Here is a 20,693-nt window from a genome sequence, read left to right on the forward strand (position 1 = left end):
AATAGAGAAAAATGTGGAGCATTCTCTCAGCTGCTTGTAATTAGAAACAGTTAATACAAATGTTACACCGGTTAACCATTATAAAGAAACTCTCTGGCTTGCCCTATAACTAAACCTTTAAAAAATAAAAAAGGCACCAGTTCATTCTGTAATTCAACTCTGGCAAAAAGCAAAATGAGTGATGTCAGTGAGTCAAAGGGCAATCAGTGGAGGCAGTTCAGAGCAGTCCCCCCAAACTCCTCATTGCCAGTGGGGGTGGGAGGAGTGACAAATTTAGGACAAACTGGTCAGGCCCCTCCAAAGCACCATGCTGAATCTGCCCACCAATATCCTCCTGTGGAGCAGGAGAATTGAGTAGTCCCCTTTCTGCTGATCAGAGAAATATCTCCCCAAAGAAAGGCAAATATTAACTAAAAGTGAACCAGCCTCAAGTCTAATCTCCTTTCATTCACTCTCCACACTACAGCCAAAGTAACCTCCCCAAATCCAATTCTTCTTTTTTTTTTTCCAAATCCAATTCTTGACCATACTACTTAAAACTTTTGTTTTCTATCACCCACAAACTAATTAAAAGCCAAGATCTTTAGTATGGAAATCAGTGTTTCTAACAATCTAGTAGTTCTTGCTAACTTTCCAACCTTACTTTCTTTTCAACCTTTCTTCCTATTTCACACTCTGTCATAAAAAGAGTTAAAACACACTACATCAAATGAAGCAAAATGGCTATTAATGAATACTTTCCAAAAGAAAAGGGCTATGGAAGACACTATGGGGAATACAACTGTGAGTGAAGTTAAACCTTTTTCTCTTCTGCATTTAACCTTCAGTTAACTCTCTTAGCTCTGTTCCCTGGCGATCTGATAAAAGTTAGGTATGCCAACTATGTTACTAGGCAACATTGCTTATAGTAAGAATGATTAGTAAATTTGCATCTGGACCCAGGGGAACTATAAATAAACTATAAATACCTCATAGGAAACCATAATTTTGACTTCCCCGAGTGTGATAGCTCTTACAATTGTTATATCCCTTATGGGGTCCCTGGAAGCTAAGTCTGTGGAGCTGTATGGCATAGTCTTCTGTGACACACAAGATTTTTTTCAAACCAAGGCAGCTCCTGCATCTACCTTTTGTGAGCTTTCTCTCCTTCAGCTGAGCTTTCACTTGAAGCAAGGACTCCCAGATGGCTACAGGAACTGCTTACATGGACTGCTGTGAGGATCACAGCCACTGATGAGGAACATTTGATGCTGCCTCGCTGGCAAGCTGTGGTTCCTGTCTGATATCCTTCTAAGTAAACAAGCCTATGGTGGTTTTCTGTTTAGTTGAACCTAAAAAGACTCGTCCATTTGCACAGCAAGAAAAGTAAAAGAACACTTTAGAATGACATTCCAGGTGTTCTATAATCTGGACCCAAACCCCTCCCCACCATCTGCTCTTTTAGATTAATATATATCCCTGACAAATCAAATACACAGCTCTTTACTCACCACTCCCTGTTGTTATTCCTTTTCTGGGGAGAACATCTTCCAGGTAACATATACTACGTCCCCTTAGTCCATTCCTTCAGTCATCTGTTGAGATGAAGCTATGGATATTTGCAACCAGAAAGAAAAGAGATATTGCCTAGGTAAAGAATGCAAGGAAAATTTGCTAAGAGAAGCGAAGTGTACACACTTAACAGAAAAAGAATGGAAATTCATTGAGAATAAAAAATAGGTTGAAGCTGATGGAGAGGTATGGCAATAGCAAGTTAAAGTATAAAATGTCCAGATAGAGTACCTACACCAATTGTAGAAAAGTGCAGAGCAAGGCTGTATATCGAATGCTCCCTTTTTTCCACATTATTAGCCATGGAGGGAGAAGCCAAGGAGCCCTGTATCAGTATCAAAAGCAGGTGACTTGTAAGAGTTAGACAATTCAGTAATACCTACCTTAGGAGAGAGAGAAGGGATGGAGGAAAGGATTACAAAGGAGATGGAGTTTACCAGTGGTTCAGTGAAGGAACAGTGTTGTTACAAGTCAGTTCTAACTCTACCTCCTTACCCCAATTATCCTAATCAGCCTGCCCTGATAGAATGTGCAAGTTGATGTTAATTGTGTAGTGGAACTTTCAATGGCATCATCAGCTTTCTTTAATTCCAAACTATTAGAACTGCCTCCTTTTCTATTACAAAGTTGCCAACTACCCTAACTTGTTATTCTTTAGGGTCAACTCTATTATTTCCAAATTCTGATAGTGGTTAACTTAAAAACTAACCAAGATGTGGCACTGAGGAAAAAAAAAAAAAAAACTTAGTTCTTCTGGACTTGCTCATGGCTCTAGTTAGTTTCCCTTAAGTGTGTGAATTCTTAGGTTAAAACACCCATTTAAAAGCAAAATAATCAGTCAACAGAGAAAAAGGAATGAAGTATACATGCAGAGAGACACTAGCAAGATTATCAAGGAAACGTGGAGAGGAAGAGCAGCCCCAAGCTCCTAACTTCCTGTTACTGGTGTCAGTTGCCTCTGAGACTGAGCTGCCCTCCCTGCTCTTGGACTCTGTGACATAGAGCTATATCCTTTTTTTCATGAAACATTCCTTTTGCTTAAGCTAGTTTAATTTGTCACCAAAAAAAAATCCCTACCCCAAAACAGTGATTGGGGTAAAGTGTATACATAATCAGGTTTTACCATATTGAAAAATTGTTAATGTTGCTTTGAAGAGAGAGAGAGAGAGAGAGAACTCAATTACAGCTATTTTATTTGGGGTTGTAAACTCCCATTCATCTTTTTATTCTCACAGGATCTAACAGTGCTTTATACACACATTTAACACATTTAAATGTTTACTGAATGAACATATAATTAGAAAAGAAGGAAATCTACTTGGTCAAAACAGTATGTCTAATTATGGAGTTTTCAAAAGCATTTCATTTCTAATTAATAAAAAATATTCTTTGCAATTCTCATTAGCATAATTCTATGAATAAACACACATACATACACAAAAGATGCTGTATTCTGTGCTCTAAGTACTAAAGGCATAATTTGGATTTCATTTATTCAGATTTTGTGTTCACTCATGGGACTACACCGTCCCCTTACTAGTGTCATTAAGACTGTCTGCAGACTGTTTCAGTTCTCCTCCTTCTGGGCACATGATAGAATTGCATTTCTCAATCTCCTGGAAGTTGGGTGTAGCCACATGACTTGTTTGGCCAAATAAAAGGGCAGGGGAAGTTAACAGGAGTCATATCCAGGGAGAAGCCTTTAAAAGACAATGTGTAATTCAATACCCCCAGGCCTAAAATTGTGGAAGCAAGTGTTAAGATAGAGCCTCTGATAAACTGAAGCTCCAGATGACTACCTGGAACAGAATTCTCCTGTTGACTCTAATTGAACATGTCCTGTGACTAAGAAATAAACCTTTTTCTAAACCACTAAAATGTGAGGGTCTTCTGTTACAATAGCATAATTTACCCTACCTGATATATTCATCAAACACTTCTCTCATACATGGCGTGTAAAAATGAATAGCTCTGGTTTTCAATTCATCTTCAGATTAGTAACATTTTGTATAGCACTGCATCATTTATAGACTACTTTCTTCTAGAAGTGCACCTCATCATCCAGACTCTCAAAACCCAAACACAGGAGCTGATGGAGTCAGATACATTTTTGGACCAATCCCTCATTCTCTCAACTCCCACCACCTGCTGTCTGAAATTCAGGAACCAAACACATTTGGATGAGGTGATACTCCTTGCCTTCCAAAACTCTTGCCATCTGAACTCGGGAATGGAAAAAAAAAAAAAAAAAAAAGTAAAGGATTCGTGACACATTTTGAACATATTTTATTTGTTCCCTTAAAACTGTTTTTCTACCACAATACCTATTAGACCCTCAACCTCTATTGAATGAACTATACGCTGTTATCATTCAAATTTTACAAACAAGGAAAAAGATTCAGGAAGGTTCATAAACTTACTGGGAACAACTTTACACATTAGTAGCACAATCCCAGATTTTTCTGGCTTCAGATTCCTTGCTCTTTCCACTATGTACCATGCTTTCTAAAGTCTCATAGCTACAGAATTCCAGGATTTGATACTAATAGTTGCAATAGTGTTTGTGATTTTAAAAAACCAAACAAACATGTTAATCACATAGTTACAGCCAAGAATAATTAAAGTCATTCTTTAAGCAATTCTACTTGCCTGAACATAGTCTAATTCAGGACCCTGAGTGCCTGACAGGACAAAACAGGAAGAAGTCCTAGACATCACTTGGTCAAACAGGCAACTTGCAGAACAGTGAGGAACTATGAAAGAATTCAGGGGAGAGATAGCTTTTTCCATACATATACATACAGTATACTTAAAATCCTGACTTATAGATGATCTTCACTTTGGTTCTTACCAAATTGGCTAACCTCAAACTCTTTGCTCTCCCAATTTTTATCAGACCTTAGTTTAGGAACTACTTGTGAAGGATTGCCTGTCCATCCATTTCTATAGGTTCAGTGGTTCTCAATAGTCAAATTTGGAAAAGGTCAGCAAACATATCCTCCTTTAAAAGAGTAATCTTTGGGGCACCTGGGTGGCTCAGCGGTTGAGCATCTGCCTTCCACCCAGGGCGTGATCCTGAGGTCCCGGGATCAAGTCCCACATCGGGCTCCCTGCATGGAGCCTCCTTCTCCCTCTGCCTCTCTGTCTCTCATGAGTAAATAAATAAAAAAATAAAATCTTAAAAAAAAATAAAAGAGTAATCTTTCACTTTAGCCAAGAAATTGAGCTAAAAGCTATTGAAATTTGTCTAACCCAGCTATTTCAAAGTTATAGGAGTTCAGACTCTTATTTCAAGAAATAAACTATTGATTGCTCATTTCTTAGAAAACAGTTTGGGAAATACTGTTCTAGGTAATTCTAAATGTTATGAATGGATCAAGTTGAGCCTTCAGGGAACTTTATCTTGAGTTTTATTACTGCCCTACATTGAAGAACACTGTCTAAAATTCATTACTTTCTGTAAGAATTTTTTTAAAGATGTTGCCAACTGCATCATACAATCTAATCTTTTTTTTTATCAGGGCCCATGAGAGAATGCTCTTCTCAAGCCTTATCAAGAGAAAATGCCCTGCTTGTTTCTATCTTGTAAGTAGAAACACACTGAAGCTTACTTCTCCCTCCTCCACTTTTTTTTTTTTTTTTTTGCTGGCTGCTATGAAGCCCAAGGCCAAAACTGTGACTCACTTTTAGTACAGGATCTTACAGTATGAACTTGGTATTTTCTTTTCCCTTGACTTTCTTTTTTTTTTTCCTGCTGTGCCTCGGTTTTCTCTTTTAGTTTTATCCTTTTGTACCATATGGACACTAAGGTGGCTTCAAATCACTTTTGGAACTCTACGTTGCATATATTAAGTCCTACCTTAAAAAAAAAAAAGATTTTATCTATTTATTCATGAGACACAGAGAGAAAGGCAGAGACACAGGCAGAGGGAGAAGCAGGCTCCCTCTGGAGAGCCCTGTGTGGGACTTGATCCCAGGACACAAGGATCAAGACCTGAGCCAAAGGCAGACGCTCAACCACTGAGCCATTCAGGGATCCCAAGTCCTATCTTAACTACTTTCATATTGATTTTTCCCTACATGCTCCATTACCCAAAAATATCTGTGTTCACCTTTTTGTAAAAGCATTCATAGTTATGACACCAATAGAACAACACATTCACAATACAGTCAAATCTACAAATGCCTAAAACTACAAAAAAGTCATTATTGTTGTTTTAGCGGTCTAATAACCAAAACGACGTATTCAACGGTGCTCTTAACGGAAGGAAAAGTATCACTTATTGGGGATCAGTAAGTGCCAGGCACATAACAGACAAGTTTCACTTTTTAAAAAATGAAACTAGGGCATTTGCAAATTACACCATCTCTGAAAAGATGAATTAGAAACTGGTAATATTGGGGGGAAAAAAGAAACTGGTAATATTAGTTGCCTGGGGGTGCACGAGTGGGCGGGGAGAGACTTCGTATATCCGTTTTGTACCTTTTGAATTTTTGTGCATGTATCCACTATTCCAAAATATTTTTAAAAATCGAATGAGAGACAGTAATAAAGATGGCAGTAACGCTTTTACTCTTTGCTACCGCCAACTTTTTCCATCAGCTTTGGATCTCCGAGTATGCACTGAAATGCCCCAAGGAGTTTCAAGCAGGCTCGCCGGGTTTTATTGAAATAGTCCCTTTCTGATTCTCCATACTTCGGGACGCGGCAATCACTTAAAATAGGAACTGTGATTGTGCTAGCCTGAGGATAACGATAAAAAAAAAAAAAAAAAAAAAAATCCGAAATGGTTTCCAGTCGGTTTTATTAGTGGAAAAGTGCGGGCAGGAGGCGCCGCAGGGCACGCTCGGCCGGCGCCGCTCCACCGCGTGCGGAACTTTGCCCAAGTCGGAGCGCGGCCCACTCGCGGGTCCCGGGCCCGGCTGCGCGGCGGGGAGGCCGGGCCGGGGCTCGAACCCCAGACGCCGCCGGGGCCCAGCTCGGCCTGGCCCGAGGGGCGCGTGGGGGCGGGGAGCGTGCCTGGTCGCGCGGCCCGCCCGCCGCAGCCCCCTCCCCGCCGCCGAGGAGGGCGCACTTACCGCGTCGGGCTCCGGAGGCGGCCGGGGGTCACGGCGGGGCGGGGCGGCCGGGCGGCGGGCGGCGGGCAGGCGGGGGGCGGGGGCCACCGGGCCGGGGACGGGGATGCTCGGCCCCACGGGCGCCCCCAACCCCTCCCCGGCAGCCTCACCCCGGGCGCCGGCCGGCGCGGAGCCGGCCACTCCCCCTCCTTCAGGCTGCACCGGGCCGAGGGGACGCGAACTCGGCGGGCAGCCCTGGAGGGGGCGGGCGAGCTGGCGGGGGTCCGGCCGGCTCGCCCGTCAGTCCCGGCGCGGCGCGCGCGGCTGCCCGCCCCGCCCCCGCCCGCAGGCCCCGCCCCGCCCGCAGGCCCCGCCCCGCCCCCGCCCGCAGGCCCCGCCCCGCCCCCGCCCGCAGGCCCCGCCCCGCCCCCGCCCGCAGGCCCCGCCCCTCCCTCAGGCCCCGCCCCCTCCGCGTCGGGCCGCGTGCCCTGGGAGACCGGAGACGGCCGCCGCCGCCGCCGCCGGTTGGCGCTTTCTCTTCGTCGCCCTCCCACAGCGCGGCGCGCGCGGACGGCCTGGGTCGGGGAGGGAGAAGGTGGGGACGAGGGAGGCGGCGGGGTGGAGGGGATGGGGAGGAGAGGCGAGGCGCCGGCCGCGGCTGGGGGCGCCCGGGGGGGGGAGGAAGCCCCGTGGGGGAGGGGCGGCGGAGGCCGGGGGCGGGGCTCCGGGAGGGGGCGGGGCGCGGGGCGGCGGACCTGACCCATATCCCGGTTGTGCCCGCCCCTTGGAGCGGGGTTAGGGGGCCCTGGGGCTGCTCTTGGCCGCTGGGAGAACGCGGGCCTGGGCGTCTCGGTTGCTTAGACTCAGGGCTGTATTGTCCTCGAGCTTTGAGACTCCCCAGGAGTTGCGTCTCTTCTCCATCCCTTGCAACAGTCTGAAAATTACCGTGTACCAGGTAGTGGGTTTGTGCCATAGCAATTAGGATCCTTAACTGCTTGTTTTCAGATGGGCGGGGCGGGGGGAGGCGGAGAATAATAGGAATTAGACAGAAGTAGGTTCCTTCTTCATTCCTGGAGCCAGCGTGTATTAAGCAACAAACTATATGCTAGGTGCTGAGAATAACGAGAACTAAATTTATTTAGCGCTGAGAATAATGAGAACTAAATTTATTTAGTGCCTGTATGCCAAACACAAATTTAAAGGGCTTTACATTTGTTAGTTCGTTATCAGTCTTGGGCGAAACAGTTAAGGTCTCTGCCTCCGTGGAGCTCATGGTGCAAAAAGAAGGGAAGAATTTTCCTTAGTGGGTCTCGGTGACGTGTAAAAGAAATGTCCACCTGCTTTCGGTTCTCAAAAAGTAATGCATATTTTTTTTTTTTTTTTTTTTTTGCAGATTCAGTTTATGCTACTTTGAACTACCTGTATGCTGTCCTTGAGGATTGAATGTGGTCAATCTCCTTCACAAAATGACATTTGCTTAGTAGATCTTCAGTATGTCTCCACAATAAATAAAAAAAAAAAAATCCAGTGCTAGCATGTGGTCCAGAAAACTGATAAGTCGTCAACACAAAAACAGGGCAATTATAGAAGCGGCCTGGGATGGTTGGGAGATCTCTAGGGATCCGTTTTGTACGGTCCCGCTTGAGGAAGTGGTAAAGGAAAAGCAACATAATATAAAACAATGAAGCATTGACAAGACCGCTAGCTCAAAGGGAAGTGGATGGGCCTTCTCAAAACTTAGAATCAGGAAAGACATCACAAAATCGACCACTGAGGGCTCTGATTACAAAGCACAGGATATATTTTTTATCAGAGCTCTGTGGTTGTGACTTCCACCCCACCCAAACCCATACTTTTTGCAACCATACCTATACGCACAAGCAAAAATTACTTCAGTGGCATTGTTTTTAAGTACAGAAGGTAGTTGTGTAAACCTTTGACCAGAATTTTTGGGATTTGGTACTACTTTTCAGCCCTTGGTTGATTTTTTTCAGTGTTAACATTTGTGCACAGTGACAGCAAATAACATTCTTCTAGTTTCCCCCCACCCCCATTTGTTGTTTAGTTTTAGAATTTTAATTCAGCCTTTCTCTTTTGGGTCTGTAGTAAGAAAGATTGGAAAAACATTGTAGTTGGGGCACTTGTGTGGCTCAGTGTTTGATCCTCTGCCTTTGGCTCAGGGCGTGGTCCCCGGGTCCTGGGACTGAGTCCCTCCCTCTGCTTATGTCTCTGCCTCTCTCTGTGTGTTTCTCATGAATGAATAAATAAAATCTTAAAAAAAAAAAAAATTGCAGTCAGATTACAATTGCAGTAAAAAATGAATCCTACTTTAAGACAGGAATTCCTCTAAACCCTTTCCTTTTATTCATGTCAAACAGATTGTCACAAAATCTGTTTTCTTTGATTTCTTTGATTTACTTATTTGTATTTGTATTTTCAGTTTAATTGCTCTATCCCCTTGATAATTAAATAAAACATTCCTCATGATCTCGTACCCTGCTGCTGGCCTCAGCTCCTACCTTGCTTGTTCTCAGGCTGTTCCCCACATTGGACTCCTTCTGCCAACACACCAAGCACTTGCCAGCAAAGCCTTTGCTTGTCCCTCTGTCTGGAAGGCTTTCAGCTTAATCTCGTGACTGTCTCCCTTTTCCTTCATGTCTCCTGTCCTGACTAGCCTGTGTAAACCTGCAAACTGTGCCTCCCCTCACTCTCTAGCTCCTCATTTATCAGCACTTAGCACCACCTGACATATATACTACCTGTCTCTGTTCCCACTAGAATGTGAACCCCATGAGAACAGAATTTTGCCTGTTTGGCTCAATGTTACACCTCAGTGTCTATTATTTATCAAGTCTGTCACATAGTAGATACTCAACAAATACTTTTGAATGAGTGAATGGCTTCACATAGGAAAGATGGCGGGTATTCCTTTTTGTAATAGTCAAAGGGCTTTCGTGCAATTCATCTTATAACTGAGTCTTAGGACTTAGATGTATTGATAAGGTCTAAAATAAAGCCCACTTTCACCCTACTTAATATTTGAAATAACTGTTTTTAATCTCCTTTTCTGGCAATATACTTTGGAACAGGGTTTGAAAAAGTGTTTACAGCTAAAAATTTATGCTGAGATTTTACAACTTGGCCCATAAATGGATCCATGGGATCAGAGAGTAATGATAGACCAGTAAATCCTGTCAAAGGCTTAATATTTTTCCCTGAGATGAAACAATATAGCAGTGATCAGAAGTGGAATAATTGAGCTTAAATGTGATGACTGATAACTTGATAGATAGTATTAATGCTCTTTTGTTAGTTACTCTAATAATTTTAATTGATACTTGTGTTGGTGAAGTTAGCGATGTTTTAATCTGGTTAAAGTGCAGTTCTGATAGAGAGCAAACATAACTTAATCCTAGTGTGTAGAAACTTTTAATAAAGAAATGGTATGACTTTATTACATTTTCTGCCTTTCTGCCCTCATTACGTTTGTGTGGGTGGGGAAGGAGGATTAGAGCCTTAAATATAATTATATACAGAGTCTACATTCAAAATCTGGATCCCAGAGATGGGATGTCTTTTAGAGGATTTAGGATTTCTTTCAAAAGTACTGCTGACGTCCATGTTTTGGCATGAAACAGCCTCCTATTAAAACATGGAGCTTTGTTTTATTTTTTTATTTTTTGTTAAGATTTTATTTTTATTTATTCATGAGAGACACAGGCAGAAGGAGAAGCAGGTTCCATCCAGGGAACCCAATATAGGACTCGATCCCAGGACTCCAGGTTCACACCCTGGGCTGAGGGCAGCTGCTTTAACTGCTGAGCCACCCAGGCATCCCAATATGGAGCTTTAAAAGGCCGGAGTAGATCATACCCTTGGAAGGACAATCTCCATGTTGACAGAGACAGCTGGCCAAGTAAACTCAACTCAAACTTTGTCTCCTGGAAGTTCACCTCAGATTTTCACTCAGGTTTCTCTTGGTTCTCCAGGGTAATTCATTCATAGTTTAAATACAAAAAAGTGAGGGGGAGGTGGGTAGGGGAGCAGTGGGGGTGAAGAATGAAAGAAAGAAAAAGGAAAAAAAAAAAAAAAAAAAAGCTTCCTTGGCTTCTTTTTACCAAAGCCAAGCCAATCTGGAATTTTCACAATGAACTTTATTAAAATCTAAAGGAGAAGAAAAATGGAATTGTTATGAAAAATGTAAGCAACTCACAGAAGTCCATTCATTTGTTAAGTGGCTCTTTTACAGTTTCCATTCTTCTAGGAACAAATAATCTGTCCTGAAAGGGCAGGTATAAATTTGCAGGATTCTCCTAGCTTCTTCCCCTCTTGACTCCCTTTCTCCACATATTAGATCACTCTTCTGTCTTTCACATGAGAGCCATCAAGCCTGTCCTGATCACAGTCAAGGCTAAAAGCCTCACTTGTACTGTTCAGTTCTTACCTGTGGTTCACAGCAATATAGGATGGTCCCAGGCTTGGGGGCTGACGCTATATGTGAGCTCCTTCCTCAGGTGGAAGTCTCTTTCCGCACCTAGAAAAGGTCATCCCAGCCCACCATCTGGCCACTCCCTTCATTCCCCAGAACTGCTCTAGTGCTGGGGCCTTTGGGAAGGAATGCACATTCTCTCATGCACATATTTCCATCCACCCATAGTAAGTAGCCTCCTACAATCAATCAGGTCACATTCTCTGACTGAGAAAAAAAATAAAAAGGTTTTTGTAAAATAACTTTAAGTACTTCCTGCCAGTCCCCTCAACCTTTCTGAAAATCACAAACCTGATTCTGTTTATTTCCCAGGACTCTGCTTAACACACTTCAGTGACTCTTCACTGTCTTCAAAGTAAAGATCAAACAGCACAGTTTTAAGACCCTTCATAATCTAACTCTTCTCTGTCTCCCCAGGCCTGTGCCCATTGCAGTGTCCAGCATGTATCATTTCTCCCACAATTATATCATTAAATAGGTTTCCTCCATCTGGACTGCCCTGCCTTTCCAATCCCTGCTTCCCTAAGTCCCTTAAGACTCAATTTAAGGGGGACACCTGGGTGGCTCTGTGGTTGAGCATCTGCCTTTAGCTCAGGTCGTGATCCTGGGGTCGTGGGATCGAGTCTCTCATTGGGCTTCCCCATGGGGAAGCCCTGCTTCTCCTTCTGCCTGTGTCTCTGCCTCTCTCCCTGTGTCTCTCATGAATAAATAAATAACATCTTAAAAAAAAAAAAGACCTAACTTAAGGCTTACCTCCTTTGGCAGTCTTTACCCTGATCTCTCTAGGCTGAGTGTGTTTCTCCTCTGTATTCACGTAATACTGCAGGGGAGGAAGAATAATTTTCCCTCTACTCTTCTAAAGTTCTTGGCTGAGACACTCCCTGTAACCTAAGGTTAATAGAAAAACAAACAAAAGTTTAATAATATATATACCTCCTGTATCCATGGGAAATATCAGGAAAACTGAGTAACTCCCCTACATAGTCCAAGCCACAACCTTAAATACCATCTCCAGTAAAGACAAGAGATGTTAGGGTGGGTGGGAGACCCGTTATGGGACATTACCAGGCAAAGCACAGTAAACAACGGTATAGTTGTTTAAGATTTAAAACAGTTGCTTTTTCCATAGAAGTTTCTACAGATTTAGTCATCCTTCTCTCCTGGTACAGAGGAGACACCCTTAAAAATGGAGATTTGCTGGGTGCCAGGGTGGCATAGTCTGTTAAGCATCAGTTATGATCTCAGGGTCCTGATCTCAGGGTCCTGAGATAGAGCCCTGTCCACGCTTAGTACAGAGTCTGCTTATGAGTCTTTCTCCCTCCACCTCTGCCCCTCCCCACTGTGTGTTCTCTCTCTTTAAAATAAATCTTTTTTAAAAATGGAGATTTGGGGACGCCTGGGTGGCTCAGTGGTTGAGCCTCTGCCTTCAGCTCAGGGCGTGATCCTGAGGTCCAGGATCGAGTCCCACATTGGCTCCTTGAGGGAGCCTGGTTCTCCCTCTGACTGTGTCTTTGCCTCTCTGTGTCTCTCATAAATAAATAAAATCTTTAAAAAAAAAATGGAGATTTGCCTTATGAATGTAAATGTCGCTTACAAAACGGTAACTTCTGGGATCCCTGGGTGGCACAGCGGTTTGGCGCCTGCCTTTGGCCCAGGGCGCGATCCTGGAGACCCGGAATCAAATCCCACGTCAGGCTCCCGGTGCATGGAGCCTGCTTCTCCCTCTGCCTCTCTCTCTCTTTCTCTCTCTCTCTCTGTGACTATCATAAATAAATAAAAATTAAAAAAAAAAAGAAAGAAAAAAAAAAACGGTGACTTCTACTTGGTTTTCAGTGTCTTTGTTGTTTCTTAAAAATAATCAGCCTAAAATAATCCGTATGCCAAAGGGGCATATTTTGGGGTGATATATTTTACTCCTCTCCAAAATTCTGTGTGCCCCTCTATTGTAGCAATTACTTGATGTACTGTGGACATTGGCTAACTTGTTTCTCTTCCTGACTAGCTAAGAGGTCTATGACCACAAGTACTCATAAAGATTTGTTGAATGAATGAATGAATGAATGAATGAAAAAAATACCCCTTGCCTATGAAGCCTTGAAAAATAATTTATTAGAGATGGCCATTTTTTTCCTCTGAGCGCTATAACATGTACAAACAGGCCCTTTTTCACTAATTTATTGCATCAGACTACCAGTTTCATGAAACTTTAGAAATCCTTAATTTAGGATTCTGTAAGCTTCAAGGCAAAGGAATGAATGCAAAGTACTTATATTTATTTTTATGCATTAAAAAAATTCTTTCAGCATTTCTGTATACTTTTAAAACAAGCAGCTTTACTGATTTTACTTTTAAAAAATAACAGTTGTAAGGCTACAAATCAATGTCGATTTCTTATGAGTTAAAAAAAAGTTCCAGATGTATCTTCATATTTGATATATGACTTCCTGATTCACCAACAGACAGGAACCACTCAACCTGGCTTCCATTCTAATGTTCTCAGAGCACAAGTTCATAACCACTGGACAAGGTCTGTCACTGTGCTGATGGTTTACTTAAAGAACATTCATTCAGCAACACTCACCAGCTATGATGAAGAGGCCCACAGCATAGGAGACGCTGTGTTGCTTGTTATACGGAAGAGAATCGATGAAGATGAAATCAGATGTGTAAACTGAAAAGTCCTTATCAATCATTATGCTTCTTCTTCCTCCTCCATTTTGTTCATCTTTTTCAAAGCACCCATGCCTTTGTGTTCTATATTCAGTGACTATACTTAGCACAGAATTCTCGGGGAGTGATTCTGGCTGAGTAACAAGCAGCTGACCTGAGACCAGAACAGAGTAGGTGAGAAGAAGGTGGCACGCACTACAGACATTCGAAGCCATTCAGAGTCAGCGGTCTAAGCAATACAAAGAGGGAAGAAAATAAGCATTTCATTCTCCTCTCCTAAAAAAAAAAAATCAAGAAATAGTATTACTTACAGAGTCCACATGGAAAAGAGACAGAAGAGCACAATCAAAATATTCTTCATGATGCTAGAATAAAACAACTTTGACTCTTTACAAAATAGAGTCATAGTAATTGCTCTATCAGTATGAAGTCTAATTGATCCAGTCTGAGATGAAAAGAACTGGCTGCAACAAGAGGGCTCTTCTGAATCTAAGTAATACTATTTATTGATTTTCTTGATGGGTGGAGGGGAAAAGAATGAAATGCATTCATAATTTGACATTGAAATGCCCTCTTGGGGATCCTTGGGTGGCTCAGCGGTTTGGCGCCTGCCTTTGGCCCAGGGCATGATCCTGGAGTCCCAGGATCAAGTCCCACATAGAACTCCTTGCATGGAGCCTGCTTCTCCCTCTGCCTGTGTCTCTGCCTCTCTGTGCTCTCATGAATAAATAAATAAAAATCTTAAAAAAAAAAAAAAAAGAAAAAGAAATGCCCTCTTGTTACAGCTTGTTCTTTTTTTTACCACGGACTGGACCTCTTAGACCTGATACTTTTAGACTCTGAACAATTGATTTTACTCTATTTCCTGGAGAATCAAAGATTGTTATATTCTAGCGTCATGAAGAATGTTTTGATTTGTATTTTCCTGTTTCTTTATACATGTAATTAATAAGAGTGCATTTCAATGTCAAATTAGTTGCCAGAAACTTTGTTCCCAAAGGCTAAAATATTGTAGCAGTACTAGGGATCCATTCCAGGGTGATTTTCCCTTCTTTTTCTTCTTCTTCTTTTTTTTTTTCCTTTCTTTTTTTTTTTTTTTTTTTTAAGAATTATTTATTTACTTGAGAGAGAGAGACAGAGAGTATGTAAGTGGTGAGGGGGGGGAGAGGGAAAAGAAGAGACTCTCAAGCAGACTCCCTGCTGAGCACAGCACCTGCTGGCAGTCATAGGGCTGGATCTCCGGACCTGAGATTATGACCCTGAGGTCATGACCTGAGCCAAAGATCAAGAGTCAGATGCTTAACTGACTGAGCCATCCAGATGCTCTGGTTTTCCCTTCTTGTTTCCCTTCTCTGAGTATACTTGCCGGGCAGACAAGCCTGCTTCATATTCCTTTTAAGGATAGTGACCCCACCAGGTTCTGTCCTCCATAGGATGATAACTTGGTGCAGGGGGTTTTGTTACAACAGACTCCATTTTCCCTGCGACAAGTGATCAGAGGTGGGGACAGCGTAGGCAAACAGCCATACGTGGGCTGGCCATGAGAAGGCCAGACACCTCTGCGGTGGCCTGTGTGTGAAGGCCTCAGGTAAACTCTGCCCAACCTCCAGAATAGGGGCAGATCAAACCAGATATTCCCCAGAGGGGAGGTGAACAGAGAGAAGGCAGTGCAGTGAACCACAGCCTATAGTCTGAGCCATGCTGAGCACCTGTTCTGGCTCTCTGAGGGGCTGGCTGTACTTTCCAGGTTAGCCTGGCTACCTGGTCACTGGGTTTCTTTGCAACAGCCTCACCACAGCTACTGAAAGCAAGCAGGGAACAGAATTCTGGTCTCCTCTGGCCTGAGCTGAGGCTTTCTCTGAATTTCTATTCAATTAAGTTCAAGCTCTGGCCCTGGCTCCCAGCCCCTTTCTCAGTAATCTCCATTTCTAAAACAGCCAAAAAGCCTCTGTGGAGTGGAGCAGAGGAAAACTTTTCTTTTCTTTCTTTCTGGATTCTTTGGCTGGCCTCATAATTAAATTGACGTAAGACAGATTAATGGGAGAAAAACAAACAAAATTTCATATATACCAGAGTTCATAGAAATATAAGGTTCACAGAAGTAACCAAATCTGGCAGTTTTTATATCTTTTAGACAAACAATTATTTGTGAAGATTTGACAAGGGGTTTGAGGTTGGGGTAACGAATTAATAAGTAAATAACAAGGTTTGTGTATATAGTCTTCTTGGACATAGGATGCCTTCTACCCTCGAGATGCAAAGAACGTACTCTTCATGTGGAGAATTTATTTCACGCTTTCAGCTGAGTAAAGGAGGGTCAGAGTGTCCTTCTTACACTGTTTCTTAAGTAATTTAAATTGAAGATAATAATATATCAAAGTGGCATGTTTGGGGGTGGCCTTCCTTGAACCCCATCAGGAGAGAAAGAGAGAGAAAATGTTTATTGGGTTATAATTTACATATAGTAAAATCCATCCCTGTTGGTGTACAGTTCTAGAGTTTTGACTAACACAAATAATTGTAAAGCACCACATCATCAAGATGTAATTCCCATATAGAACATTTCTATCAGCCTAAAAATTTCCTCAGGCACCTTTGTAGTCAACCCTTCCTCTACCTCCAGTCTCTGGCAAACACTGATGTATTTTCTGTTCCTGTAGATTTGCCTTTTCGCTAGAGTCATTTAAATGGATCCTACAAGATTTTCTTTAACATTCTTATTTAAAGCAACATGTGCCCCATCCACCTCTCTGTTAGGACATCATATTTTGTCTTTTTTTTTTTTTCAGAATATTTAACATTATCTGGAAATAAACTGTTGTCATTATTTGATTATTGTCTGTCACTGGAATGTACACTCCTACTAGAATGTGAGTGTAAAGGCTGCTTCATTTGCTACTTCATCTCCAGGGTTCAGAACACTGCCTGACCTTCTGTAGGTGTTTAGTAAACATTCGTAGAATGAGGATGATGGAACTTCCCCAAACCCTCTCCATACTCAGGCAGACTTCGTTAATAAGAGGCTATCTCTTCCAACAAAATGTGTTAATCCAAGCATTGCCATGTTGCCAAAGTAGTTTGTCAGCAAGCAATACAATAAGAAGTAATTTGGCTGATCCAGATTATGAGTTGTCTTTTAAATTCACTTTCTGGATGATTAGATTACCTGGAATAGAACTGTCTGAAATGAGTAAAATGGAAGTAATGATAGTAACTATTTCATAGGTTTGTAAGGAGGATTAAATGACTTCATGTAAATGAAGTGTTAGGCACAGTGGTTCTCAAGTGGAAGCTTGCTATTATCATTATTATTTTATAAGTAACCCTTGAAAAATGTTGTCATAGTCTGAGCGTGGAGAGATAGCACAGTGGTTGAAAGCTTTAAGTCTGCAGTGAGAATCTCAGGGTTTGAAGCCAAAGCTTTACTTTGTGTTAACAATGTGATTTTGAGCACTTTCTTGACTTTTCAATACCTAATATTCTTTGCTTGTAAAATTAGAATAACAGTAGTAACTCCCTCAGAGATTTGCTGGTGGATTGAATAAAATAATCCATATAAAACACTCAATACTGCGCAGGAGCACAAGATAAATGTTCAATAAATGTCACTGATCATTGCTACTGTTTTCATTGACCCCAAAAAATCTCTCTACGTAATATAGTGAAGGGATTAAGGATCATTTTAGTGAGAAGAGAAATAGAAAATATATAGCTCAAAGTATATTCAAGTGTGTATCTCACATAATAATAGAAGACTACATAGAAGTTAATCCAAGCCATCCTCTTTAAGGTTATTAGTTATTATTTTTTAGAAGTATGTTGCTCTTGCTTCCTTGGATAGAGCAGCTCCTGGAAATAAAGAACTCTGTCATTTAAAAAATTTGTGTCCAGGAGTGCCTGGGTAGCAAAGTCAGTTAAGTGTCTGACTTTTTTTCAGCTCAGGTCGTGATCTCAGGATTGTGACTGAGTCCTTCCCCTCTCCTGCTTTCTCTCTCAAATAAATAAATAAATCTTTAAAAAGATTTGTATCTAGAACACAATGTGCAATTTTAATTAAGTCTTTCAGTCTTGATTAAAAGTATAAACACTTTAAAGTAGTTTGAGAGCCTGAGTCTATGATATGAAGTATAAGACTTAGGAAACTTAAACACTAATTTAGCAACACTCTCTTGAGTTTTAGATTTATTAATTTCTTACTCCTTCATTGAGGTAGGAGAGAGAAGCCCACTGTGGATGGATAATAGCAGATTTGTACTTGTGTTGCTAGCTTCTTCCTTCATAATCTACTATCTGTGAAGGTGCTTTGGAAATTGTAAAATAAAATTATACAGCTGTGGTCCACCACATTATTATCAAATCTCTAACAATTTATTACAGGGGGATGTTTCTATTGTTAAAAAGATGACCAGGGTTTTTAGTTTGTTATTAGGCTTTCCAGGCAGCCAAAATCAGGCTGCAAGTATATTTTGTATTGAAGAGTAAACGACTTGATAAGCTATAAATTGTTTGGTTTAGTATTACAAATATAATGAGAAAGGATTGTGTTTCTTAGCATAAAACTTTTAAGTCCATAATATATCATATTTTACACTCTGTCATAAATAGGGGAGAAAAAACCCACCCATCGAAGGAAATGAACATGACAACCTGGGAAAATGTTTGCAATGTATATGGCAAGAGATACATATTCCCAGCAGAGAAAAAGGTCTGTAAAACAACAACAAGGATATGAATGGTCCAGTAAAAGTCATGAACAGGCAATTCATAAGAAATTCAAATTGCCAGCAAATATCAAAAATGTTTAGACCTTCCAGCAATCAAAGAAATGAAAATTAAAATAAATTTTTTTTCTTCCCTTTCAAATTGACAAACATTAAGAGAATAAAATAGCCAATATTGAAGTTTGGTGACATATGGGCACTCTCATATACTGTTGGTTGAATATATATTGATTCACTTCTTCTGGGAGACAGTTGCCTATATGAATTAAGAACTTCAAAAATCTTTACACTGTCTGTTTTAGTAATTCCACTCCATAATCAGACAACACAAAGATTTATGCATGTGAATATTCACACTGTAGTGCTACATAAACAAATATATTTAAATGATATAATTGGAGGGCCATTAAATGAATAGTTTGTCCAAAGACCATTAAAAATCTGGGGTGCCTGGGTGGCTCAGTGGTTGAGCATCTACCTTTGGCTCAAGTCATGATCCTGGAGTCCTGGGATTGAGTGCTCCTGGTGGGGAGCCTGCTTTGCCCCCTGCCTGTGTCTCTGCTACTCTGTGTGTCTCTCATGAATAAACAAATAAAACATTAAAAAAACTCTAATGAAGTCTTTAGAAATAAGTTATTTTGCAGAGTTTTCATGTTTGGTTGATTGAGAGGTTATGGTACAGTTAAAAGAAGTATGAAAGGAAGGAGAACACAGATGTAAGAGGAGGACATCACAAGAAGAGTGCCAGGCAGCAAGGAAGACCCTCATTCACTTCTAAAGCTCTGGGAGCTGCCTTTGCTTCTCACAGTTCCTCAAGGTAAATAACCAAATTAAATTCTAACAATAACCCAGGGTCATGCATATAAAGGTTTAGACCTTGCCATTCCTCTGTTCCTTCATAGTATATAAATAGAAGTCACAAGTAACATCGTTAAAGAAAGCTTTTTTTTACACACCACTTGATGCTTGTCTATTACATGTTTGCTCCTTCCCTCTTTCCCTTCCTTTCTCCCTCCCTTCCTTTCTTTTTAAAAGATTTTATTTTTAAGTAATCTCTACATCCAATGTGGGGCTTGAACTCACAACCCCAAGATCAAGAGTCGCATGCTCCACCAACAGAGCCAGCCAGGTGCCCTGTTTTGCTCATTTCTGACTTTTCTGTTACTTGAGTTCTATTTTCAGAATAAAATTAAAAGTTAAATAATTAAATACATACCCTTACGTTTACTGCTACCCCTATGTTTATTTACAAAAGCCAAGATATGGAAGCAACCCAAGTGTCCATTAATAGATGATCAGATAAAGCAGATGTGGTATATATAATGGAATATTACTCAAGCTTAAAAAAAGATGAAATCTTGTCATTCAGAAACCATGGATGGACCTAGAGGGTATAATGCTAAGTGAGATAAGTCAGAGAAAGACATACCACATCATTTTACTTACATGTGAAATCCAAAAAATAAAACAAATTAAGAAACAACAAAGTAATAGAAACAGACTCATAAATACAGAGAGCAAATTTGTGGTTGCCAAAGGGGCAGAAGGTGGGGGGTGGGGTAGGCAAAATAGGTGAACGGAATTAAGAGGTAAAAAATTTTGGTTATAAAATAAGTCACAGGGATGAAAAGCATAGTATAGGGCACAGAGTCAATAATACTATAATAAGTACTTCAATCAAAAATAAAAAGTTAAATCAAAAGTGAGTGCGAACTCTGTTTTTTTTTTAATTTATTTGAGAGAAAATGAGCAGGAGTTGGGGGGCAGGGAGAGCAGAAGAGAGAGAGAAACAGACTTTCCACTAAGCAGGGAACCAATGCAGAGCTCTATCCCAGGCCCCAGGATTATGACCTGAGCTGAAGGCAGACCCTTAACCGACTGAGCTACCCAGGTGACCCTATTTGTTTATCTCTAAGAAACTATCATTTAAAGTTGGATTACCTATACGAAACTGCATCTTAATTCTTAAATTTTAGTGATTGCTGATATTTAAAATGCAAACATTTAATACTGTAATTTATGTAACAATTTCAGTTATAAAATATTTTAGTGGATAAATTTTGACAGTCAGAAAGAGCAAGATATTTTGACTCTTTAATTTTAACCCTTGACATTGAATCTTGGAGGATTTCACCCAGGGGATATTTGAAACTTGCCATTGGTCATTGTTCTGCTAACATTTTATGCAGAGGGCAGAATGATTG

The 20,693-nt window shown here is 41.1% G+C and overlaps 1 protein-coding gene and 1 long non-coding RNA gene across 5 annotated transcripts in view; one reads left to right on the forward strand and one right to left on the reverse strand.

Moving 5' to 3' along the window:
- KLHL5 (kelch like family member 5) overlaps window positions 1-6,869 on the reverse strand; it is an 85,647-nt gene extending 78,778 nt beyond the window's left edge. The window contains exon 1 of one of the 4 annotated variants that reach the window (XM_077879447.1): window positions 6,631-6,869. Coding sequence is in view for 2 of the 4 variants with exons in the window: in XM_077879465.1 (XP_077735591.1) it covers window positions 1,491-1,540 (50 nt within the window). In the remaining 2 variants the exon portion in view is untranslated. Of the gene's footprint in view, window positions 1-1,490; window positions 1,577-4,200; window positions 4,223-6,630 lie in introns of those variants that run through there. The other 3 variants (XM_077879483.1, XM_077879473.1, XM_077879465.1) reach the window with 3 other exon arrangements.
- Window positions 6,870-7,374: 505 nt separating this feature from the next.
- Window positions 7,375-8,897, forward strand: LOC144302120 (uncharacterized). The gene is made up of 2 exons (XR_013368999.1): window positions 7,375-7,564; window positions 8,003-8,897. It is a non-coding gene; the product is annotated as an uncharacterized LOC144302120 (long non-coding RNA).
- The last annotated feature ends 11,796 nt before the right edge of the window (window positions 8,898-20,693 follow it).

The sequence above is a fragment of the Canis aureus genome, chromosome 2 (genome assembly GCF_053574225.1).
Source record: "Canis aureus isolate CA01 chromosome 2, VMU_Caureus_v.1.0, whole genome shotgun sequence".
Taxonomy (NCBI): domain Eukaryota; kingdom Metazoa; phylum Chordata; class Mammalia; order Carnivora; family Canidae; genus Canis; species Canis aureus.